This window comes from Chenopodium album, chromosome 7 (assembly GCF_948465745.1).
Source record: "Chenopodium album chromosome 7, dcCheAlbu1.1, whole genome shotgun sequence".
Lineage (NCBI taxonomy): Eukaryota > Viridiplantae > Streptophyta > Magnoliopsida > Caryophyllales > Amaranthaceae > Chenopodium > Chenopodium album.
In genome coordinates this window covers 7,980,633-8,007,349 of record NC_137840.1, presented here as the reverse complement: position 1 = coordinate 8,007,349, position 26,717 = coordinate 7,980,633, and the positions used below count along the sequence as shown (strand labels likewise).

Here is a 26,717-nt window from a genome sequence, read left to right as displayed (position 1 = left end):
GCAGGGGAAGGGAGATTAGCATAGCCGCCGGCGGCAAGTTTCGGGTGGCTGGATTCTGGGTGGCTGGTGTTTTTTTTTTTTTTTTTTTTTTTGTTTGTTTTTATTTTTTATTTTTATTTTGTTTGTTTTTAATTTTAAATGTTTTTATATTTTTTAAACCAATTATCTCGTGACACATGTCTCTTTTTTAAAAAAAATTAAAAAAAAATCCATTCAACCGGTAATTGGTATTTGGGATTGAAGAAAAAGAAGACCCCCTAAAGTTCGGATTATTCTGGTATAATCTAAAGTTGGGATTATTCTAACAAAATTGATGAAAGTTGGGATTATTATTTCTAATTTTTCCCTATATTTATTGTACATCCAATTTATTTAAAAGTTTATCATCACAATCGATCCTAATTAAGATAATTGGACAAAGCAACTAGACTTGGCAATCCTGACCCAACCCGATTAACCCGACCCGAATTGGCCTCAACACTCTAAACTATGGCTTGTCAGCACCCTGAACTAAGCGGCACATCGAAAACACCCTGAAGTATTAGCTTGGGTGCACTTAGCACCATAAATGAAAATTTCAGGCCAAAAGTGGCCGAATTCTGGCGAATTTTTTTTTTAATAAAAAAAATATTTTTATTTTATTTTCTTATTCTTATTATTATTATAGAAATACCTCGTTTTGCATTTTTTTTTTGTGACGAAAATTACCCGGGTAAGGTTTTGGGGGTTATTTTTATCCTTAATGGATCCAAGATAAGCTCGGAATTTGCAAAAAAAAAAAAAAACAAAAATACCTCGTTTTGCGTGTTGTTATTTTTTGTGACAAAAAACTGTTCTGGTAACATTACTGGGTTATTTTTTAACCTTAATGGAACCAAATTCAGCTCGGAATTTGAAAAAAAAAAAACAAAATACCTTGTTTTGCGTGTTGAGAAATATCTCGATTTGCGTGTTGTTATTTTTTGTGCCGAAAATTGTTCTGGTAATGTTTCGGGGGTTATTTTAACCCTTAATGGGTCCAAATTCAGCTTGGAATTCGCAAAAAAAAAAATAATGGTATTTCTTGACACGCAAAATGAGGTATTTTCATTATTTTTTTGTAAATTCCGAGCTTAAATTGGAAACATTCAGGGTAAAAATGACCCCCAAAAACTCACCCGGACAATTTTCATCAAAAAAAACCACGCAAAACGAGTTATATCCGTAATAATATTAATAATAAATAATTATGAATAATAATAATATTAATAATAATTATAAGAAAAAAAAATTTATTAAAAAAAAAAATTTCGCTGGAATTTGGCCACTTTTAGCCGGAAATTTTCATTTATGGTGCTAAGTGCACCCAAGCTAATACTTCAGGGTGTTTTGGCTATGCCTCTTAAGTTCAAGGTGCTGAGTGCACCCAAGCCATAATTCGTAACTTTTATTTATATCTTCGTAACTTTTATTTACGTCAGAGTAATTTTAATCATATTAAGGTAACTTTTGCTCATTTTAGAGGTAACTTTATAACATTTATTGAATGTCCAACTTATTTAAAAGTTTGTCATCAGTCCTCCTCACTAGGGATGGCAATGGGTCGGTCTCGAAGCGGATTATGCTAAATCCGACTCTGACCCGACAGGAAGTTGGAGGCTAAATTCGACTCCGACTCCGCCTTTGACATCCGACTTCGGGACTCCGACTTCGACTTCATAATCCGACCTCCAACTCCGACTCCGATTCGACCAGACTCCGAATTTTTTCCGTTATTCAATATACTTTGAGAAATTGGGCTATTTGGGTCTTTACAACCCACATCCAATGCCACCATGATCTGCACAAAAATCCACTATCTATTGGAGTTGGAGTGGGATAATCCGTTAGAAACGGACATTTGTCGGAGTCGGATTTTTTGTAGGTTCCTACTCCAACCCTCATTCGACTCGGAGTCAGATTATTTTAACGGAGTTAAACTCGAATTACTTTTTTCTCGGTCTCGAAACGAATTTTTTACCTCAAATTGGGGCGGAATAGGGTCAGATCCGGACTGAATTGTCATCCCTACTCTTCTCAGGCTCACAATGGACCCTAAGATAATTGGCAGAGCAACGAATTGTTTTGTTTTGTTTTTTCTGGGTTTTTTTTGTTTGGAGGGGGGGGGGGGGGGGGGGGGTGTGGGGGAGGGGAACAAGTTGGCAACAGAAGCAATAAAATCAGCAGCAAAAAAAATCAGTCAGCATAAACAGTATGGTTGCGCAACGGAAAAATCGATCAATAAAAAACACGTTCGCCGAAATCCTCTCTCTCTTTCTCCTTTATAAATACCAACTTCCCCTTATTCTGCCGCCCTCTCAAAATTCTCATTCGCTCCATTTCCTTTCACTCATTCTCCACATTTTGAAGAAGAGGAAGAAATTTGGGATTATTACTATTTTTGCAACACTCTTTTTCTATTTTCCCAACTAATAATTACCTTCTTCTTCCTCCTTCTTCACCTCCATTAATGGCTTCTCCCCTCCCTATCATTTTCTCTCTCCTCGCTCTTTCTCTCCATCTTCAACTATCTCCAGGTACACCATCAACCTCATTATACACTCTAACCTCAAATCATATAACATAATGTTCTATTTCATTCTAATCCTCTGTTTTAATTAAACAAAGTAGATTTTGATAAATTCTGAATTATTTTTGCAGGAGAAGCAGTGACATTCACAATAACAAACAATTGCGACTACACAGTATGGCCAGGAATCCTCTCCAACGCAGGCGTAGCACCGCTCTCAACTACTGGTTTCGCTCTCCAAAAAGGTGAAACAAGAACAGTAAATCCACCTTCCGGTTGGGGCGGCCGGTTCTGGGGTCGAACCTTCTGCTCAACCGATCAAAAAACCAGCAAATTCACTTGCTTAACCGGCGATTGTGGGTCCGGTAAAATCGACTGTTCCGGAGCCGGAGCATTACCGCCGGCAACACTCGCCGAGTTCACTCTCGACGGTGCTGATGGGATGGATTTCTACGATGTTAGCCTAGTTGATGGGTACAACATCGCTATGCTCATCGCGCCGCGAGGCGGGGGCGGGCCAAATTGCTCGTATACTGGTTGTATAAATGACTTGAACGGCGCGTGTCCGTCAGATTTGAAGGTGATGAGTGCGGGTGAAGAGAGTGCGGTGGCGTGTAAAAGCGCGTGTGATGCGTTTAATACTCCGCAGTATTGTTGTAGTGGGGCTTATGGATCGCCTGACACGTGTAAGCCATCGAGTTATTCATTGGCGTTTAAGAAGGCTTGCCCACGCGCGTATAGTTACGCGTATGATGATAAGAGTAGTACTTTCACTTGTAAGGGCTCTCCTGATTATACCATCACCTTTTGCCCTTCTCCTGCTACCAGGTAATTTTATTTATTTATTTATTTATTTATTTTAAAGTTTCTTTCAATTTTTTTTTATTATTGTACTAATTACATAATGCTTTTTGATTTGTGACTAAGGACAAAGTTTAACAATGAATGTCAAATCATTACAACATTTTTAAATTAGTAGCACTCCTATAAAATAAGAAGTTTACGACAAAATCACAAGTTTAATGTGAAATTGTAATCATGTATAACTCACAATTCTTAGACTTGCGTATAGCAATTTTAACACTATTTTCAAACAAAAAATAAAACGTGAAGGTATCGCGGATGCAATAGCTTGACTTGTCGCGAACTCGCGATCATATCTCTAAATTACAATACTTTCAAGCTACAAACTCTACCCAGTACTTGTAAAAATACTTTTTCACAATAATTGTTAGCAGATTCTTTAAATAATTGATCAATTGAGTTGGTAATGATGAATGGATATACTGTGACTATAGGTAAATGTCAAAATTGGTGCCTACCACTAAAAAGCAGTATGAAATTAGTTATAGATAGATGAGTGAATGTCAATTTATATGGTTAGTGAATAAATGGGCCACTCCCAATTTCTAAAAATTTGTATGCTTCAACTTTACTCTAAGTCCTTAAGTAATTAAACACCAACCAGATTCCTGCTGCCATTTTTATGATAACATTGTCAATTTATTTTTTTTTTTAAAAAAAAAACATGATAACATTGTCAATTCTTACTATAAAGTTTTCTTATCTACTCGTAGGACTAATTTACAGTACTTTTTATTAAACATTTTGCTCCTTTTATTTTATTTTTTTTCTGTAACATTATAAATTTTTTGATTCTGGCCTATCAAAATAAAACATTTCAGTTATTTTAGTGTGAGTTGTAAACTCTTATTATTATTATTATTATTATTATTATTATTACTCCCTCTGTCTCCGATAGTCACTTTTGCTAAAAAAATCACGGGAATTAAGGAGAAATAAAGAAACTTTATTGAAAAAGTAAATTTACATGGGAAAGTTAAATTGGCACAGATATTTTTACAAATGTTAGAGAATTTTGGTAAAAAAATAATATTAATGGTACTTGAAAAAAGCTAATGTGACTTAACATTTTAAGTCGTTAAAAATGACAAAAGTGACTATTAATCGGGGAAGGAGGGAGTATTATTTATTTAAGTACTTCAGGCTAATTAACTTCTGAACTGTTCCTGAAAAAAAAAATTCGGAACTGACAATTCGAACGTTAGTTGGTTGTATGAGTTTTTTTTTTTTTTTCAGCTGTTTTTTTGTTTATTCTTTTGTCAGAGATAGTATAATTTGTCAGATTATGAAATTCCAAAAAATGCCCATCTTAAGGAAATATCCAGAGATATTTATGTGGGCATAATTGTCTTTTCAAGGGTGGAGTGTTCTGTATGATGAACGTTGTAAGTCGGTTTTACACAAAGAAACAGATTTTCACCATTTCCAAAAAAATCTCACTTCACTATTCTCCAGGTCCCAGCCTCTCTTTCAGCCGTTGGATCATGCAAATTGCAACGGTCCATTAGTCGAGCTGTTCTACTCCTGGAATTATTAATAACTGTAGATTAGGCTTAAGATATTTTAATTTATGATATGATGGAAATGGCATCTTCTATTTTAGTGAAAAAAATAGTCATTTAATTAGTGAAAGTTAGTTGCATTTTATGCTACAATAAACAATAATTATATCTAACGTAACATTCATTTTAGTAACAGCAATATTCATTTATTGAAAAGTTAGTTGCATTTTATGCTACAATTATTATAGCTAACGTGTTTATGTACGTTAGTACGTTTCTATAATTCAATCTTCAGTGTATGGACTATGGAGTGAGTACTTTTTTCCCTCTCCCTTGCAATTTGGCTGTGAATATTCATGAGTTAAATGTTGGTGTTAAATGATTTGTTAGGGTTGGTATTTCATTATTATTCATGTTAATTCAATTCTATAATTGTATGGTCGTCCTAATATGGCTTATCAAGTCCGAGTCAGTTTTGTTAAGTCTACTAAAGTGACTAATGAATGTGTTGTTTCGCGTTGTAATTGTTTTTGTTCACCAAACTAGTAAAAAAAAGGGGTATTCTTGGTTCTAACATTCTCGCCTATTGCGTTGTATGAATTTGACAGCCAAAAGGCATCGTCATCAGACGAAGGAACACCATCAACATCAACTCCGTCATCAGATGTAATAATGAACAGCTCAATGGTATACGAAGGTGCTTTAGATATGTCATCCTCACCGTCCAAATGCAATCATTCACCTCTTATTGCCGGTGGGGTTGCCGCCTTCATTGCCATCTGGCGGTTGTCGGAGCTCTTCTTCTAATCCACATTTTGGTTGGTTAGTAGACGTTGTTATCAGCAACTCCAAAAAAATCACATACACAAAAGTCCGAACTAACTCTAACTTATTATTACCCGTTGTGCATTTCACGAGTGAGGACATTTTGGTCTTTTTCCAACGTTTGAGCCCACACGTATGCTTTTTGATAATGGGCCGGTGATGGGCCTCATGTCATTTCTGGGCCAGATGATGGTTTGATGAAGAACTGACTCATTTATAGATTGAGAGATTGAAAAAGAGAATTCATATTGTTTGGTGGGTAGCTGGTGATTTTCAATTATTTAATATTCATTCATAAAAATAGAAATTAGGCTTTATTTTGTTTTGATTTATTTAGAGTGTAGGAATAGACAAATTAGTGATTGTAATACATATATATACGTGCTACTACTATTTGATTGCTACCACTGAGTTTGGTGCTTAGGATTAATATTATTATTATGGATTCAATTTTCATTCTTATCTTTTTGTCTCATTTAATGTGTCATGCTTATTGCTGTTTTGTACCTTATCCAATTCATAGTGGAAGATGATTTTGATTGTTAAAAGGTTATACAGAGTAGCAATATATTGGATTAATCTAACCTATTAGTGGAAGATGATTTTTGATTTTCAAAAGGTAACAATATATTATTGGATTAATCTAATCTATAGCTGTTCTTGTAGTTGAGCTCGAGAAAAATAAGTTCTAATATATATTGATCATTTAATTTCATTAAAAAAAAAAAAAAGGATACTTAAGGTTAATTTATTTACAATGAAAATAAATTAACAATTTTAGTTGAAAAGAAAAAAGTTTATTAATAAATCGAAAATCAAATGAATGTAACTAACTCTAAATTAAGACATAACCATATAAAGTGTATGGCTATTGGCTCACTTCACTGTACAAAACGAGTTGATTCCTACTAGGCAGATCTTGTCATAATAGCATAATCAAAAGCTAATTTTACTAAAAATAAATATTATCCAATGTCAACATTTATATTTTACAATTACTAATAGTTTGAATGGTGTTAAAGCCTTGAATGGGAGCAATAATTAAACAAATTGATTACCAATGAGTGATTAATAGTTGTTCTTTTATTGACCTTTTTTTGGTTAATGTAAACTCTGGAACCTATAAGCCAGGACTCATATATAAGTTGCTGAGTATGTGAGTATGTTTTATTGTTAGCCAACATTGAACTTGGGTGGTATGTATAATTTTGGATGTGTGGGAGTCAAAGTTTTCTATCTTGGAGTACAATTTTCATTTGTCATCTCCCAATTCTAAAGTGTCTGATTCATATACTGTATAATAGACTATAGAATGGTGAAGGTTGTCTCCTCTTCACCACTAAAAAAAGAAGAAATTCTCCGTATTTTGTTTGTGTATTGCGAACCCTGCTCAACATGTTAGCAAACAGGACATTGAGGTTGAGCTTGATTCTAGTGAAATTGGTTAAGTTTTTATATGAGTTAGGCTATATTCAAGCCAATCATTTTGATCAAAACTATTAGGTCACGTTAATTGCTTGTTTGATTTAAGATAGGATTAAAAAAAAAAAAAAAAAAAACGTACGAATTAGTTTGATCAAGTCACTACGAATTATATTTGCGTGCCAAGAGTACATTTAATTACATAATTTAACTTAAATTTGGAAGTACTTTGTCATAAAACTTTATTTTCTCACATGTTGATTACCAAAAGGCTTTGTTGATTGCAAATTTTGCAAATGGGTGTTATGAAGTTGGACACAATAATGAAGTTGTTAAACCATCTGTTGACAACATACTAAGTAACATCTATATGATCTTTTTGGTACAAACTTTCTAAACAAAGTGACCTAATTGTTAGACATTTGGACTAGGACAACTTTGCAACTTCTGAAATTGGGAAGCAAATTGTTGATTAAGGTGGTTGTCATGTTACCAAGGAAACTAAATTACAAACAAGAAATTATAAAAATAAGCAAAAGAAAAGCTGCTAAAAATAAGTAGAGATAGTACTCTACGTAGCTTTGGAAAAAGAAATTGAAATTGTAGTGCTGTTCACGTTACGCAAAGTATATATATTATGAATTGTGAATTATGAAAATTTAATAATCATGAAGAATACATTCATTGTTACATTATGAATTGCATGCAAGTCAAGAGCTGTTGAGTCAAAGCTAATCATCTTGCAATTATAAGATCAATATTATTGTTTTTTTTTTAATTATTTTTTTCATTGCTATTCAATTATACTTGTTTGTCTTTCAAATAATCCACTAGATTGCTTGATCTTTCGGTTGTGAGTTAAAAGCGGATGATCAATAACCTATATACTAAAAGACACACCAGTAATGACACGTGTTATCTCCTGGTGTATCCTTAATTTTTTTTTTTTTTTTTATAATTTAATTATAGTATAAAATCTTGTACAAAAATAATTTCTTATATAAGTTAATAAAGATAATTATTTTAAATAAAAATATTTGATATATCTTTCCACACAAACATTTATGAATATAGTAGAAAATATTAACATAATTTGCAACATATTTTAATCTATTTCAAGGAAGTATTCACATTTTTTCTCTAACAAAAATAGTTGTTCATTTACTGATTAGAATTCATATTAAAGTAGTGTGTATATTTATTAATTTTTTTTTAGATTTTAAATTTTTTTTTTTGTAAAATAATCAATTATATTTAAAAGTTGATACGTAGTATTATATTATAAAATTACCGTGCGTGTCACGGGACCTAACTAATTTACTGATAAATCTTACCGAATTTATTATTCTTAGGCTAAAATTAAATTAATATAAAGTTGACCACTTATAGTACCCAACATTACAAAAATTTTCTAATTTTTGGAACTTCTTATTTTTGCTTATATGCTTCTAACATACCTCTATTAGGGTTTTATTTTATTTTTTTTCAAATATACTTTTATGTATTTATTTAATTCATGTAAAACTCTAACTAAGTGTTAGAATCCAACTCTAACTAATTTTTTTTTTTTTCAAATATGTTTTTCTATACTTTTCTTTAAGTTTTTTTTTTTTTTAAGGTTTGGACACAATTATTGTGTTACCGGCATTTTAGTATTCACTAGAGATTCTATGTAATTGCAATTAAAGCTCTTTAAAGGACAAGTAATTGAATGAAATCCAAAAGTCTTCTACCCGGTGTTGCTTTGCTTTTATACTTGTAAGTTGTAACTAGTGTGTGATTAGAGCTTATATAGATATTGTGTCTTACTTGCATAATAGCTTCCCTCCAAACTGATTTGATGCTAGCTATAAAAACTCGTGGTCCAGACTCGCTAACGGGCGCTTTGACTAGTTGGCCTTCACAAGCCCTAATTACCCGCACTCCGTCACCAATAGACGTGAGCGCCCTTGAGATATAGTTGCCCACTTGTACGTGTTGCTTTGTGCTCACAAGCCCCGTTTCCGCACAAGGCTTCGCTCTTCCCCCCCAAAAAGCAAAAGCTCGTCACACCATTATTTAGTGCTAGAACACTCAGAACATGAGAGTTGGTATTAGAGGCAAGTTTTAACCTCGACAATAGAGACCTAGCTATACAGGCAGTCAGGCACCCAGTGAAGGCTACACCAAGATGGATTTAGAAGAAAAACTTGCTTGGCTTGAAGCCAAGGCGGATCAATGGTCCTAGCTCGAGGTAATATAATTGTGAACGAGCAATTGAACTTTGCTCAAGGAAAAGTCAAAGAAGCACTTAATGCGCGTTGTGGGAAGAGACATTGAAGGTGCTGGTGTAGTAAAGATCAAACCACCTAAGTCCCGCAACTACAGTGGCATCAGAGATGCTAAAAGAAGTTGATAATTTCATCTTCGACATGGAGCAGTATCTCTATATATGTCAATTAGGTGACAACCAAAAAGTGGATGATGCAATCATATACTTAGTACTTGTCAAATGATTCCAAATTGTGGTGGCGCACAAAGCACACTGACATTGAAGTAGGAAGATTGAAGATAGACACAATAGCGTAATTCAAGAAACAACTCAAAGAACAATAATTATTCACCAAAAACACAAACTTCGTTCCTTAGATGAAGTTGTAAGAGACCTACCAAAGGGCTCTCTTGGTGAATATGTGAAGTAATATATACTCGTCGATAATGTTGGACATCATAGACATAAACCGGAAGGACTAATGCTCAACTTTATCAATAGGTTGAAGCTAAGGAATGGACGTAGCGTAAGATTTTGAGATAAAAGGTTGATACATTCACTGGCACGCCATCACTACTATAGAAATATTGATGGGCTTCTCGGTCAAGAATCCTCTTAAACCAGAAAAAGAGACAAGTGGGATGTTGACACACTTTGAAGGCTCGCACTTCAAGCTCTCCAAAGAGTGCAGGGGAATTGAAAGAATCTTGAGTATCATCTAACAAATTTAAGGGATACCAAAGAAGAAGCCCTAGAGGAAGTATGACACCTGTTGGCAATACAAGTGATGGAGCCTCAGATTAATTAAGGCAACATTAAAGAAGAAAACACACACCAGAAATCTAGAGAAGCCAAAGCTAAGGCCCATTGAGTCTGCAATCTCAACAAATATCCTTGTCATAACAAGAACCAGAAACAATGCTCAAAGCAAGGGGTGAAAAGCCAAGAGACACCAAAGAGGAGACACCAGAAAGGAACCTCCCACGGTCCCACCAGAAGGGGAGTACAATGGTTGACCCATAACGAAGGTGATGTACAAGGGATTGAAGGAAGAATGGAGACCTAAGAAGCACCAACCAAAATTGGAAGATCACCACCAAAGTCTTAAGGAAGAAACTTGCCAATGAAGAAAGATCAAGGATGTAGCTCTCCACCGAAAACCAAAAGATGCAGATCTAAAAATAAAATCTAGAGAAGTTTAATAAGTTGCTTGAAAAATACTACAAGTCTGCAACAAAGACAAGCCCCTAGGCAACAACAAAGATCTAGAGTCGATGAAATCTAACAAGCCAATCACTATAACGGCACACCAGAGACTCAAAATAACAAAAATCTTTCTATTTTAGATTGTAATCCTTGTCAGTCGACAAAGACGTTGACAACTTAAGTGAGGGAAAAATTGTAATAATCCAACTATCTTCGTATGTATAAAATGCCTTTCTATTGCTATCCTATACTTTTCTTTAAGTTTTCTAAGCTTTAAGCGCAATTATTGTGTTAATTCTGTTGCAGTGTTCACTAGAATTTCTATATAATTCAAATTTAAGCTCTTTAGAGGGCAAGTGATTGAATGAAATCCTAAAGCCTTCTACCGGCGTTGCGTTGCTATTATGCTTGTATGTTGTTAGACCTTTACAAATTTTGGGCTTGTTCTCTTTAGCGGCTTAATTTCAGTTCATTTCAGCTCCAATGAGTTTAGTTCAGTTCAGTTTTTAATTTGTCTCTCATAAACAATTTATTTCAGCTCTATATAGTTCAGTTCAGCTCCAATCAGTTCAATTCAGTTCAGTTCACTTCAGTTCAACTTATTTTAGTAAATCAGAATAGGCCCTTTGCGTCTTACTTGCGTAATAGCTTCCCTCCCTACTCATTAAATGTTATAAGATCCTAGTTCGAACTCACTTGCGAACACTTTGACTTGTCTGCCTTTTCAAGCTCTGATCACCCGCACTCCGTCACCAATAGACGTGAGCTACCTTGAGGTACAGTTGCCCGCTTGTGTTGCTTGGTCCTCACAAGCATCGATCACACAAAGACTTACGCCCTTCCAACCAAAGGGCAAGAGTGCGCCGCACGATCTGGTGCTAAAACAGTTAGACCGTGGCAATAAGCCCATGTCTTAAAAAATAATTACTCGCTCTGTCTTGTTTAAGTGTTATATTTTGAGCGATACATTGTTTAAGCAATTTAATATATGACTTAAATATAAGAAGAGGTAATTGGGGTAGTTCGAGTATAAAAATTGTAACAAAAAGATACCGAGGTTAATAATTTATTGAAAAATAATGGATGTGTGAGGAATTAGATAAGATAAAAAAAAAAAGTTATAGTTAGTTTGGGTGGAGACTGGAGAGCATGAGAGGGGAAAAATATTCTATTCAAATGTAGTTATTTGCAATAGAAGGGAGTGTAACACAAAAAAAAAAAAAAAAAACACTGCATTTGATAAGTGTAACATTTAAAAATAAATCGAACGGAGTACAATTATTCTTATAGAGAGATATTTCCCAAATGTGATGCTCCCTCCGTTTTTTAAATACTTGATCCATTTCTCCATGCGCGGAGTTTTAGGAAAAATTGAAGAAAGTAATAAAATATGGAGGTAGTGGGGTAGTTGAGAAAATAAAAAATTATAAAAAGCAAAAGTAGTGGAAGAATACGAGGAGAGAGTATTATGTTAGGTGCATCAAGTGTGAGAAATGAATTAAATATTATAAAGACTTTCCAAAAAAGAAAATGAAGCAAATATTTAAAAACGGCGGAAAAGGAAAGTGGAGCAAGTATTTAAAAACGAAAGGAGTACTACATTACTTCTACTCTTTGGGGGGATTGATACTGACATTATGCATGTATTACTTTTGGGTAATTAAAAATCGTTAAATGTCATATTTGTATATTTTAACAATTTTTAAAATCTAAAAAAGGAAAAAAAAAAAAAAAAAAAGAGAAAAAGTGTAGATAACTGGTTAGAACCCTCATCTGAGTATCTCACTCAAACATTGTAATGGCAGCACAAATTTCTGGGGTGTGCTTTCCAAATTCTTTACCAAACAATTGTCTATGGCAACATCAACATCCTCTTAATGGAAGACGCTCACTTGCAGCTTCCGCCTCAACTCATCTGCAGTCCTCATCCACTATTCAGGTTTGTCTTCTTTATTGGATAATGTCTACTATACAATTTCTTCAGAATCAATTTCATTGTCTCAATTCCTTCAATGGGTATTTACCAATTTTTCGTATTGATTCTTCTGTTATGTTCAGTTGTCGTGTTATTGTATTGATTTTAGTGCTAAGTTGCCAACACAATTTAGAGAAATTCGATTAAGTGGCTGTAATTAGTTTTGAATGTGGTTCTGTACAACTTAATATTTGATTATTAATGGAGGGCATTGTCTATTGACCCATAGAGGTGTGAAAAACTGACCGACTCAACCAACTAACTTGACTGGACATGACTTGGGCCAAGTTGCCAACCTGACTGTAACCGGACCGAACATCTGACCAGATTGCTTTATTGAACTGTGTATATGCCAATTAACACACATTAGCTTGTGTTAGGTGCAATTAGGATGATATGTATGTTACCTTCTATCAGTTCTTGTTCTTTGTTGTCAAAATGCGATTATAGATAGTGGACAAATTTGTGGTTGTTTTATATTGTCCTGTTGCTAACTAGGGGCTGATAAAGTTGGGATTTTAGGGTTTTAAGGTAAAATTTGCCTTAATGGGTTGCTTTATAGTAATGGACTTATGAGACCAATCTCTCGTGTTTGGAAAATGGTTTGTCAAGGTGTGGTTCATACCGCATAAGCCCTTGTTTTGTTTCAGTCTGATGCTGCATACCGCTTAAATTTTATCGCTTTCTCGTGTTTTGAGGCTTATGTTATGGTATTCTGATTGCTGTTTCTTTAGATATTTCTTTGCAATATAAAACACACAATTGGTACTATTATTTTGTTTTGGTATGGTTCTGGTGCTGTCTGGTTGTTGGTGTTATACAACTAAGCAATAAAACAGAAATTACTTATCTCTTGATGCGTGAACCAAACTGACAATAGCCGCGTCGTGGAAAACCACTGACCTAAAAGACAATTCCGCGCTACCTCCCGGTGCAGTAGACTAGAAGCGGTCGCCCTCCAGGATAAGCACGGCGCCGGAGTTTATGTGCACTCACAAACCCGACTGGAACTCAGAATACTTGCCTAGAAAACAGAACAGAAAGAACTCGTGTTTAGATAATTTTAGAGAAGAGAGAAGACTGATTGGTGTTGTGTGTTTTGGCTGGGAAAACCACCGAGTATTTATAGGCAGAAGATAAAAAATGGGTAGCATAAAACGAGGGAAGAATCTGCCTAAGAAAGTGACCAGATTAATTCGGCCAGTCAACAACAGTAGCAAAAAACAAGAAATTGAATCAGTCAGCTACAATCAAGGGATTAATGACTGATTTAATTCCGTAATCCCAACAGTCAGAAAAGAATAATCCCAACAGACAAAAAGGAATATTCTGTTTAACAAAGAAAGGGAAATAAAATTTCTCCAAAAAGATAATAAGGACCCACGCCCGCGCATCACATTCCCCAAGACCCAAGTCCCGAGGCCCGAGCCCGACCCGGCTCGGCTCGGCGGGCGCACGTGTGTGGAGTAACACTTACCTCCCACTCACTCAACTAAGTAGTGCTAAGACACTACAATATAAAAACAAGGAAAAACCTTCCCCCCAACCAATGTGGGATTTTTCCCCTTTCATTTGTTTTTTCTCTCTCTTGTTTTTCCCCAACTCTTTTTTTTTATATCAAGAACTTCTAACAATCCCCCACAGGTTTGAAGATATGAAAAAGAAAGGAAGGAAAAGATGAATTCTGGGCAAAACAAAACAATTGCATAAGTGTCAATGTCTCGCGACTTGAATTAACACATAGTGGACATCAAGCTATGATCCCTCACCTACCAAGTGACTTTCGTCTTGAACTCAATAGGGAGTTAGGGACCCGTCACTTTGAGCCACACAATTGAACATGTATAATATTCTGAAATTCCGCGAATAAAGATGACGCATTATACTGGCCATACGTCTGGCCTGGATGCTCATAGGTGCTCTAGAGTATAAGCCCACGAAATACTCATAGGAAGCGACTACACTTCCACACCTAAGTAGGTGAACTCCATCAAGTGTGAGCTACAACACACCTCTAAAAATATGGATATGGGTTCATTAAAAGCCATATGCTCAACCTCCTTCTCATTTGTAGCTAAGCACAAACAAACATCTAGAGATGGACAAATAAAATAAAAATGTGTTTCCGAATTATTATATAATGTTCCCCTTTGAACTCATGGTGAGTAGGAGTTCACTATTTCACAATTCATACAACAGACTTTAGCCCCATCTCTTCCGATGTTTCCAAAACTAGTTTTTTACATAGGCCTTTAGTTAACGGATCCGCAATGTTCTTTTCAGACTTAACATAGTCCAGTGATATCAGCCTCAGATGTGTCTCTTCTTCCCATTATAGGCATGGTTGTATGCAACATCAATTGCAGCTTGCGAATCACAATGAAGTGCAACTGAAGGAGCTGGCTTCCCCCACAGTGGAATATCTGCAAGCATGTTCCTCAACCATTCTGCCTCATGACCTGCCAATTCAAGAGCAATAAACTCAGATTCCATAGTAGACATAGAAGTACAAGATTGCCTACAAGATTTCCAGGATACGGCTCCACCCCTAAGGGTGAAAACATAGCCACTAGTGGAGTTAACTTCATCATTATCGGATATCCAGTTGGCATCACAAAAACCCTCCAAAACTCCAGGAAATTTTGAGTAGTGCAAACCCCAATCCGAAGTACCCTTAAGGTACCTAAGCAATCTCCTAAGAGCAATCCAATGATCACTCTTGGGTTATGAGTGTATCTGCTCAACCTACTAACAGAATAAGCAATGTCAGGTCTAGTGTAGTTCATTAGAAACATAACACTACCAATAATTCTAGCATACTCAGACTGATTAACTGGATCACTATTATTTTTCTTTAGGTGGAAACTCGGGTCATATGGAGTCTTAACTGGATCGACATTAAATGAGTCAATCTTTTTAAGAAGTTTTTCAACATAGTGTGACTGATTAAGACAGATGCCTTTTGGAGTCCTTTTGTTTTTTACTCCCAAGATCACATCTGCCTCACCCATGTCCTTCATTTCAAAATTTGAACTCAAAAACTGTTTTGTCTCATTTACTCGATCCAAGTCAGTCCCAAAAATCAACATATCATCCACATAAAGACAAATAATTACACAATAACACAACCATGACTATCATGCTTAGAATAAACACTAGAGTCACCTTCATTAACATGAAAACCATTACCAGTCATAGTCTTATCAAATTTGTCATGCCATTGCTTTGGAGCTTGCTTAAGCCCATACAATGACCTGACTAACTTACAAACCTTGTTCTCATGGCTTGGAACAACAAACCCTTCAGGTTGGACCATATAAATCTCCTCATCCAAGTCACCATTCAAAAATGCAGTTTTGACATCCATTTGATGAACAACAAGATAAAAAAGGCAAGCAAGAGCAATTAAAGTCCTAATGGTTGCAATTTTTGTAACAGGGGAGTAAGTATCAAAATAATCAATGCCAAACTTTTGTGTAAAACCCCTTACCACTATTCTTGCCTTATACTTGTCAATGGATCCATTAGCCTTCAATTTTTTCCGAAAGATCCATTTACAAGTAATGGGCTTACAACCTCTAGGAAGTTCAACCAATTCCCTAAGTGTTATTATTGAGAATTGATTGTAATTCACTGTCAATTGCTTCTTTCCAAAAAACAGCATCAACTGATCTCATTGCCTCATCATAGGTCCTTAGATCATCTTCCAAAATAAATATATGCACAAAATCATCATCAATTAAGGAAGATTCAGATAAATAAGAAGAAATAAAATCAGGACCAAAACTGTTTTCCTTTCTTGCCCTTTTGCTTCTCCTTGGCTCCAAACAGAATCATTGTTAGTAATAGGAGAATTAACAATAGGTAAACTAACAGAACTACTAGAAATTAACTCACTATCATTAGAGGGAGATATTTTCCAAGGAAAAATGTTCTCAAAGAACTCAGCATCTCTAGCCTCAATGATATGGCCACCTGCATAAGTGTTGTTAGTACCTTTGACAAAGAAACAATGAGCTGCACTTTGATAAGCATAGCCAATAAAAATAGCATCAACAGTTTTAGGACCAATTTTATCCCTCTTGAAACTAGGTATGCCTACTTTTGCTAGGCACCCCCACACTTTCAAGTATTTCAGGTTTGGTGCTCGATCCTTCCATATTTCGTATGGAGTCTTTTCAAGCTTCTTGTGAGGAACCCTGTTCAAAACATAACAAGCAGAAAGAATAGCCTCCCCCCACATGTTATTAGAAAGCTCAGAACTAATAAGCATAGAATTTATCATATTCTTTAAAGTTCTATTTTTCCTTACAGCTCTACCATTTTGTTCGGTTGAATAAGGAGCCGTTGTCTCATGAACAATGCCAAGTTGCTCACAAAATGCCTTAAGAGTGTCAGGGTTGTACTCACTCCTAACCCTCTTAATCTTTTTGTCCAATTGGTTTTCTACCTCAGCTTTATATTTGAGGAATTTCCTCTAGACCTGAGAAGATAAACCATACAAAAACGTGAGCAATCATCAACAAAAGTAATGTAATACTTTTTACTACTTCTACTTTCGTGATTATTAAAATCACCCAAGTCACTATGAACAAGCTGTAGTACTTCAGTCTGTCTATCTACTAATTTAAATGGCTTCTTTGTAAATTTGGCTTCAACACAAATTTGACATTTCGAAAAAATAAGTGTTAGAAAAACTTGGAATCAAATTTAAGTTTTTAAGCCTTTTAATTGAATCAATATTAACGTGGCCTAATCTAGCATGCCGTAAATCAATAGACTCAGCAGTATAAGCAGAAGAAGTACTAGCATTCTTATTCATAGTGTCAATTTTAACATCAAGAGTAAAAAGCCCCCCATTACAAAAGCCCTTCCCCTCAAATTCCCCATTGCGAGTAAGAACTAATCTATCAGAATCAAAAGAGAGCTTCAGTCCAGCTTTCATGAGTAAACTGCCACTCATTTCTGAAACATGCAAAACATTAGTCAGAGTAAGCAATTTTCCAGAATTGAGAGTGAGAACGATATTCCCTTTGCCTTGGATAGAAGCAGAAGCTGAGTTGCCCATGAAAGCATTTTTACCTTCAACCTTGTCATAGGTAGTGAACATGTCCTTGTTGACACAGATGTGTCTGGTAGCTCTAGTGTCAACAATCCACTAACTAGTGTCAACAATCCACTAAGCAGCATTACCTGTAAAGTTAGCTTCTAAAACAACAACAACAATAACGTCAGAATCCTCAATAAGATTTGCTTGAGTTTGCCCATTATTCTTCTTCTTGACCCTGCAATCCTTAGCCTTGTGACCAGTTAAACCATAATCAAAACAAGTACCCTTAAATTTGTACTTCTGAACCTTCCCTTTAGGCTTAAGAGAACTGTTATTAGCTTTGGACTGGTTGTTGTGTTTGGGTTCAACAAGATTGGCTTTGGCAAAGGAAGAGGAAGGAAAAACAGAAGGGCCTTTGTCTTTAATACACACATTCTCATAAGCATGAATCTGTTCAATAATAGGCTTATCATCAACAACTTGAAAACTCAACCACTTACTAACACAATAACGTTTAGAACCAGCATCATCAGTCTCATATTTTTTCTCTAAAGTATCCCAAATATCCTTAGCATGATAAAAACCCATATAAATATCCAACAGATTATTTGACATATAATGCAACAACATGCCCTTATAGGTTCCATCATCCTTAGCAAACTTAACATCAGTTTCAGACAAATCATCCTTATCATTAGGTTCAACAATATCATCAAGAACATATGCAACATCAATTTGCTCCAAATAAAAACGCATCCTAACAAGCCAACGTTTATAATTCTTTCCATCAAGAGGTTCTAACTTAGACATATCAGGAATTAGAAACTTGGAAGCCATAATCGTCTTTTAGATTGTTATACTACTAAGCAATAAAACAGAAATTACTTATCTCTTGATGCGTGAACCAAACTGACAATAGCCGCGTCGTGGAGAACGACTGATCTAAAAGACGATTTCGCGCTACCTCCCGGTGTAGTAGACTAGAAGCGGTCGCCCTCCAGGATAAGCACGGCGCCGGATTTTATGTGCACTCACAAACCCGACTGGAACTCAGAATACTTGCCCAGAAAACAGAACAGAAAGAACTCGTGTTTAGATAATTTTAGAAAAGAGAGAAGACTGATCGGTGTTGTGTGTTTTGGCCGGGAAAACCACCCCAAGACCCAAGACCCAAGTCCCGAGGCCCGAGCCCGACCCGACTCGGCTCGGCGCGCGCGCGCGCGTGTGTGGAGTAACACTTACCTCCCACTCACTCAACTAAGTAGTGCTAAGACACTACAATATAAAAACAAGGAAAAACCTTTCCCCCCAACCAATGTGGGATTTTTCCCCTTTCATTTGTTTTTTTCTCTCTCTTGTTTTACCCCAACTCTCTTTTTTTATATCAAGAACTTCCAACAGTTGGTTCTCTAATTAAAGTATTCCCGAAGATTTCACTAGCTCATTTTACTTTGTGGCTATATTAAAGAAGAGATAGTTGCTGCTAGCTGATTAACTAATGTCGGAGGCATATGTTATTTGCGTCATTGGATTGCTGAAATTGATGTTCAATAGAGTGAGGTCTTCAAAATGGAAAATGATGAAGAATTCTGATTGTTATGAGATCTATTGTGCTGTGCACTGTATGGTTGTATAAGTTGCAATATAAGTTTTGGTTGTAATTCACTTTGAGGCTTTAAGGAAATTGCCTCCAGTCGGCAAAGGTTGACGGGATGTACTGATGCTATTCAGACTGTCCACTATTGCATAGTGCCATAGTGTTAATTATGAACACTATGAACTATTAGGGGGACAAGCTTCCATATAACTAGCCTATATAGTTTATGAGAATCCTAGAAAACTGCTTCCTGAAGCAAATAGAGGAGAGAAAATAGAAACAAAGACGACAAAATTGCAGTTTTTGAATGTGGCACCAAAACTGTGATAATATAACACTCTCAATAAGGGAAACCTACTGTAGGGCAGGTGGTGTAAGTTTTTCTTTCTGTGATGGTCTATTTGATTTGTTCGAGCCGGTCCCCATTGATATCGGATATCAACATATCCATGTTAATATCATGGCTTAATTGTAAATACTTGGAACTTTTGCTGACATGTGTGTGAATTGGAGTGGAATGCTGACTGGACTCCGTTCCTATAATTTTTTATTGCAATATTGTTACCGTTCTGAATTGACGGAAGTCTGCTCTATTAATGGAATTTGGGTTTAATTGGAATAAAGGAGAGAGAAAAACAATCTAGGTAATAGAGGGGAAAATTTCCACGATGTCGTCGTTGGTCGGCGGTGGATAATTCGACCGTAATACGATCTGCTAAACCATAACTTGTAATCCTGCGACTTGATTTCTGAACTGGACAACTCTGAGGAGAGAGAATTTGCACAGTTTTGTGTAATAATCAACCTCCAGTAACACAACAATGCCGATTATTAACGACTGAATTCAAGACCAAAAGCAAGCTACAAAACTAAATTGCAGACAAATACCACTTGCAAATAGTCTTCTTGGATAGCACTCCTTTTACGTTTCAAACATCTCCTTCCACCCATATATTCTACCCTACAAATGAGTATTTGCAGCAATAAAATAATTAATTTCAGAGTACACCAACAAGCATACAATTAATAGAACAACTTAAGTAACTGGAAGAATCATTGGATTATTCAATTACACTAAACAAAGACAACAATAACACTAATAATTATATATGCCAAAATCTAAGTATCTAACCACAATCGAATATTTCAAATAACTAATCAGCGAATATAACAACCAATTAAATTCAAAAATTAAATAAACCAAACTAATTAAAACGACTCACCTACTTACCCAACAACTTTTTACGGATTCGATTCCACCAGTGAAAGTGAGAAAAAGGGTTAAGAGGATAGCAGTCGTTAACGTCGGTTCCATTACAAAACGGAAATACAAGAACGGGAATAACTAGCAAGACGGCTTCTTTTTTAACTTTACATTTTTGCCCCTAACTAATTCATGTCAAATGACATGAGTACCCTGATATTAACAACCCATGTTGATATCAGATATCAACTTGGAATTCCTCGATTTGTTCCATTGTGAACATTCTCTTCCCTTGAAGGAGCCTTGCTGCTGGAAAGAGAAAGACTCAGTAATGCTGTCATGCAGCACTATTAAAATTTTTATTCTCAAATTCTATAATTTACTTTGAAACCATCCTTTGTTTCTTTGTAACTTAACTTTCCACTACTTTATGTAGTATACTCTTAATCTAGCCTTCGCCTTAATATGTTTACTGTGATCTTATTGTTTGAAAGAGCTTGGTTTATATAAATACCTCTATCTCAATATAGTCATTGCAGGAAGGTTTGCACAGAGTTTTAGGTGATAAGTTGCTATTGGCCTATCCAATTAATAGAATTGTACTTCCAAATTTTTTTTAATACAATTGTAGATGTGATGGGAGATAGTGAAGGAATTTTTAAATTGAATGAGAGGGAGTGTGCGACTTAACTTATGATATTGGAAAGAGAGGCAATAAAATTTCAGCGAGACCACGCTATAAAAGATCTCCCTTTACCTTGTTTAACCTCTCCATGATCCCACTCTTCCACTTTATGTACCGATGCACCCTAGGGTTTCCGTCTTACATGCCCGAACCAATGTAGGCGATTTTCCTTAGTTTGTCTGCAATGCCTGCAACACCCACTTTCTTGCGAATAATTTCATTTCTGATTCTATCTCTTATAGTGTTCTCGCACATCCTTCTTAACATGCCCATTTGTGTAGCCTCCATCTTTTCAATGTCCTCCGTCTTACAATCCCAACATTCTGTACCATAAAGCAACACTGGTTTATGGCAGTCCTATGGAATTTCCCCTTCAACTTTGTGAAAAATCTTTAGATTGGATTTTTGCTCAAGTTTATAGATAGGATTATTTTATGTATTATATATTTTTTTTGTATCTAATGGAAACTTGCAGATTGTTGGTGGGAGCTCAAGTTTGTATATACATGGAACTGACAGCAGCATACTTGACAGCAGAAAGGTTGAGGATGATTGGTTTGATTTGGATAAAGATCTTCATCACTGGATTAAGGCACTGCGCCCTGTTCAGGTATGTGCTCAGAGAAATTATCTTCATAAGCTGCAACGAGAAGTATATTATATAGGTGTAAATTTTAAAATTTTCTCACACTGTAGCTATTAGCTTTGGCTTTCTGGTTTATTGTTTGGTAATCGCTTCCTTCCAATTCAACAGTGGTACCCTGGTCACATAGCTAAAACAGAAAGAGAGCTAAAAGAGCAACTCAAACTGATGGATGTCGTGGTAGAGGTACGAGATGCCAGAATCCCAATGTCAACAAGTCATCCCCAGGTAGATTATCTCTGATGTATGACTTATATTCATTAATTTAAACTTAAAGTGTGTATTATTATGTTTGTACTTGATGATTGGTGTTATCTTCAGATGGATCTATGGATTGGTAACCGCAAACGTATTATAGTTTTGAACAGAGAAGACATGATATCCACGCCAGACCGAAATGCTTGGGCAGCCTATTTTGCAAAGCAGGGAATAAGAGTTGTATTCTCTAATGGTCAACTTGGAATGGTATATGATCGACCCTTCTTAAGTATCTGGTTCTGAACATAGCAAATGCTGATCTTGTCATTGACTTCATACAGGGAAGCATGAAATTGAGCCGACTGGCAAAGTCACTTGCTGATGATGTGAATGTCAAACGACGGGCCAGGGGGCTACTTCCTCGTGCTGTAAGTTGTTGAAACTTTCTTGTGTGCTTTTATATTTGATGTCATATTACAATTCCAGGCTTTCCTTCTCTGAGTGGCATGTGTCTTTTTCACGAGATACTTATTGCCTCATAAATTTAAATCTCTCCCTCTTTGTTGCTGAAGAATGACCCTATCTGTTCTTTGGAATTTGATGAAGCTACAATGTTATTTTACATCTGACATAGAATTTTTGGTTTTTTGGTTTTTTTTTTTTTTTTTTTTTTTTTTTTTTTTTCTGTAAGGAAGTAAAGCTTGTTTCTGTGCATAGTTATGTTCCCTAACCATTAAATAAAGATTTAAGAATTAAGAGGAGTAGAGGAATAAGAGGTCTCACAAAGGCAGCAGGAATCGAACCCAGGACCTTAGGAGGAGGTTCAATGCTCTAACAATCAATCCCTTACCAATGTGCCAGGCTTTGACATTTGATTATTTATCTCACATAAATTAGTTTTAACCCTTTTTTAAAAAAAAAAAATTAAAACTTATAATTTTTTTCCGAAAAATCTGTGGGTTCAATGAACCCCCTAGATCCGCCCCTGAGTGTAAGGGAACATTCTTTAAGTGAAAGTTTCAAATGTTAAAACAAACATTAGAAAGATCCTACTTGGAATACAAAACTGGATGGGTTAAAAATTCTTTATCTTTTGGGATTTGTTTGTTACAGTGAAAAATGAAATTTCCTTATATAGCTTTTGATTGAATGGGCGGCTGTATGAGTGCTTAAAGGTTAAACCCTCAATGTTCTTGACCTAGGTGTGTGGTCTTACCTTTATTGAGGATTTTGGAAGGTGGTGCAGAAGAAAAGACATCTCATTTCTTAGAACATAGCTAAGATATTAGAATATGATATTATAACTTGGGGAAATCTGCTCTGTGTAGGATAGCAGGTGAATAAATGGCTTGATAGGATGCTCTCTGATGCAACAATATTAATATTCATAGTAAGTAATTAGGTATGACCAAAAATCTAGGATAAGGCATTAGGGATAGTGCTGAAACTTCAGTGGCTAAAATTATTTGAAACATGAGGCTGAAGATGAATAACTTTAGGTTTGATAAGATCTTGTACGTTGTGCTCATTCTTCTTCCTCATTCCCTGATTTCTTTGAAGAGATTCTCCAATGCTGAAAGAAAGATTGGAAATGAATAAGAGTTTTTCTAGTTTTTAACAAGACTTTCTGTTTTGCGAACTGGTGGAAGTTGAGACATTGTTATTCTAATCTTGCAAATTTACTGTTTCCTCATGGCTCTGAGAGTATGTATACATGATATGTTTAACTTGATCGTACTGAATTTCATGATGACTTTATCAAATAGGTTCGTGCTGGAATTGTGGGGTATCCAAATGTTGGTAAATCATCATTAATTAATCGTTTATTAAAGCGCCGAATGTGTCCTGCAGCTCCTCGACCAGGTGTTACTCGACAGCTTAGGTAAGTGGTTTTATTGCAATTTCATCATGTCTTTAATCTGAGTATTGAACTATAGAGATTATAAAAACAAACTTTATCTTTATTGTCCTGCAAATCTTTATGGCAGATTGAACATGTTTGTGATAACAGGTAACAAAAAGATATTCATGATACTATCATTTTTAAACATTATATCTTGAAAACTGGTTTGATCAGTAGGTTGTGATCAAACCTCTCACAATCGATTTCAGTTAGATCTTCTATATATACATATTTTTTTTCCTTGTATACTTTTGGTTCATGTAGCCGACCCACTTATGGGATTAAGGCTTTGATTGATTGATTGTACATGAAGCTTTAGATATGATAGTTAGTGGGAGCTGTCTTCAAATTTTGTCTCATTCTCCTCATTTTTCACATTTTTTCTTTGGTTAGGTGGGTTAAGTTCGGGAAGGACCTAGAGTTGTTAGACTCTCCTGGTATAATCCCAATGAGGATCAGTGATCAATCAGCTGCTATAAAGCTTGCTATATGTGATGATATTGGTGAGAGATCATATGATGTCACTGATATTGCGGCAATACTTGTTCAAATGCTGGCGAGGATACCATCAATAGGTTTTACACTATCTTTTGATGTATTACAGATGGAAATTGGTTATAAAAAAAATATATTATCCCTTTTCTTATTAGTTTGACTGTCAGTATTCGGTAGTTTATGTTTTATTTCTGCTAGAAAGTTAAAAGTTTCAAATAATCAAAATTTTCCTTTTCCTCGCAATCTTTTGCTTAAATATACCTGAAAGTATTTCTAAAAGTCATAAGATGGGTTGATATTGTAAGAGGACAGTCAAGCTGGAACGAAAGACTATTCTTAGCAAGAAGCCTTTTTTTATTTTTTAAATAAAACTTTCTCATTATTCAAGCATTTGCCTCTTGGTTTAGGTACAAAGGCTCTTTACCATCGCTACAGGATTGAGACAGACGGCCAGTCTGGTCAAATGTATGTCCATGAATTCTTGTCTGACTTCAATTGTTGATGGGAGAAACGTTGTCTTTCACAAAGTTGAAACTTTCACTCTTCAGACTGAAGGATATTGTTATATTTTTTATCATTTAATATTGATTGTCAGTCTTCTGTATCTCTTACTTTGCAGATTTGTTCACAAGCTTGCTCTCAAATTATTTAGTGGGGATGTTCATCAAGCTTCATTTCGCATCCTAACAGATTTCCGGAAAGGTAAATTTGGCTGGTTTTCTCTTGAAAGACCTCCAAGGGAGAGCTTCTGATGAAACTGAAAGCAAAATGGAGAAAAAGTGATTGGAAATCAAAGGCGAGTAGTACTCTTGCATATATTGTTGTTATTGCTCATTAAAAAATCTTCAGCAGTGAACTCAGCCACAGTTAGCCAGGAGATAAATGTGTGGACAAGCTGAGTAACCATCGAGGATTGAGCTATGTTTTGACAGCTATTATTGGGAAGAATGCGGCCGTCGAATGCTTTGCAGTGATTTCATCTGTCATGGATTACTGCTTTGTTTCTTCATATATTGAATATCTTGTATGGTACTGTACAGAGTAGCAGAGTAGCCATCCTGTAAATTATATGACTCGAAGAGATACACGCTATTAGAATTAGACTTGAGCATATTACAGACTGCTAGTGCATAATCAATCAGACAATGTGACGTATGTGTTGTACTATTGTATTTGTATACAGAACTATTTTTTCTGCTTTTGATTTGGTTGCAGTTTTGATTACCCAGGTATAGCAATAATGAATTCACAAGATTGAATTCGATATTTTTCTACTGAAAACTTTGTATGCATGACAAGAATCTGAAATAGTTTACTTTCAACCCCCAATTCCTAAACATTTAATCCTCTCTTCTCTTTACTTCTCTTTGAGGAAGTATATTTGAAGGGTTGTGAGACAAAATAAAATGTTTCACAACATAAAACGATATAATAGAGGGAACAAGGAAGAGAGAGATAGAGAGAGTGAAAAAAGGGTGGGGTGGGGCTCATTTTTTCATCACGTGTAAAAAAGATGAAAAAGTATTGAGACCATAACTATTGAGATTATATTTTGTAGCACTGATGATTTTTGTAACTACCACTGAAATTGTATTCCCCCACTGATAGTGTATTTTGTACAAGTGAAGCTTCAATGGTATTAATTGACAACCTAATAAAACATTTGAACTTTTTTTAAAATACCATTGAAATTATATCTTGTATCACTAAGAGTGAATTTTGTACCACTAAATTTACAATGACAAAATTTAAATCCGCATGAAATGAAATGACCAACCTGCACCTGCAAGACACTTCTAAATATCTCTCAACCCTCCGTTTAGAACACCTCCAATGTGTCCTTTGTTCCTCCCTTATTGTATGAGCACGGTGGAAACAAGGCTGTCATCGCCAGAAATATAGCTGGCGGTGGGGTTTTTTTGGGTGGTGGTGAGGATTGTGGGTGGTTTTAGTGGTTCTTGTCTTCCTATACTGTGTGGCTGTTTGTTTAGGTGATTAATGTAACTGATTATGGCGATATTATATTAATAAAAACAACAAAGGTAAACTAGTAATGATATTTTTGTCTGCGTGTAAAGCTCAATAATTGTGTGAGCTTTTACTTATTATCACAACCTTTTGCCCTAGCTTACCTCACAAAAAGTTATCCTTCCTGATTACCTAAAAAGTCACTAATAACCACTTTTCGTTTTGCAAATAACCATTTATCCTTAGCTTGCATTGTATGTATAAGCACCCAAATAGTTCAATACTATGAAAAATCATTCTTGGACTCAACCTACACATGGAGTTTTAGAATTGTTAAGATATATGAGAATATATTTCTACTCTCTCCGTCCCTAAATTAAA

The 26,717-nt window shown here is 35.4% G+C and overlaps 2 protein-coding genes across 2 annotated transcripts; both read left to right on the top strand.

Annotated features, from left to right (window-relative positions):
• The first annotated feature begins 2,276 nt into the window (after positions 1–2,276).
• On the top strand, positions 2,277–6,195 carry LOC145638881 (thaumatin-like protein 1b). Its single transcript, XM_081689935.1, has 3 exons — positions 2,277–2,555; positions 2,680–3,376; positions 5,523–6,195. Exons 1-3 carry the CDS (start codon positions 2,489–2,491, stop codon positions 5,719–5,721), a joined length of 963 nt encoding a protein of 320 aa, XP_081546061.1. The 5' UTR covers positions 2,277–2,488; the 3' UTR covers positions 5,722–6,195.
• A 6,141-nt stretch (positions 6,196–12,336) lies between these two features.
• Positions 12,337–25,572, top strand: LOC145640870 (DAR GTPase 3, chloroplastic-like). The gene is made up of 9 exons (XM_081692103.1): positions 12,337–12,557; positions 21,605–21,739; positions 21,884–22,000; positions 22,094–22,237; positions 22,312–22,398; positions 23,737–23,852; positions 24,267–24,448; positions 24,776–24,833; positions 24,988–25,572. Exons 1-9 carry the CDS (start codon positions 12,417–12,419, stop codon positions 25,118–25,120), a joined length of 1,113 nt encoding a protein of 370 aa, XP_081548229.1. The 5' UTR covers positions 12,337–12,416; the 3' UTR covers positions 25,121–25,572.
• Positions 25,573–26,717: the final 1,145 nt, after the last annotated feature.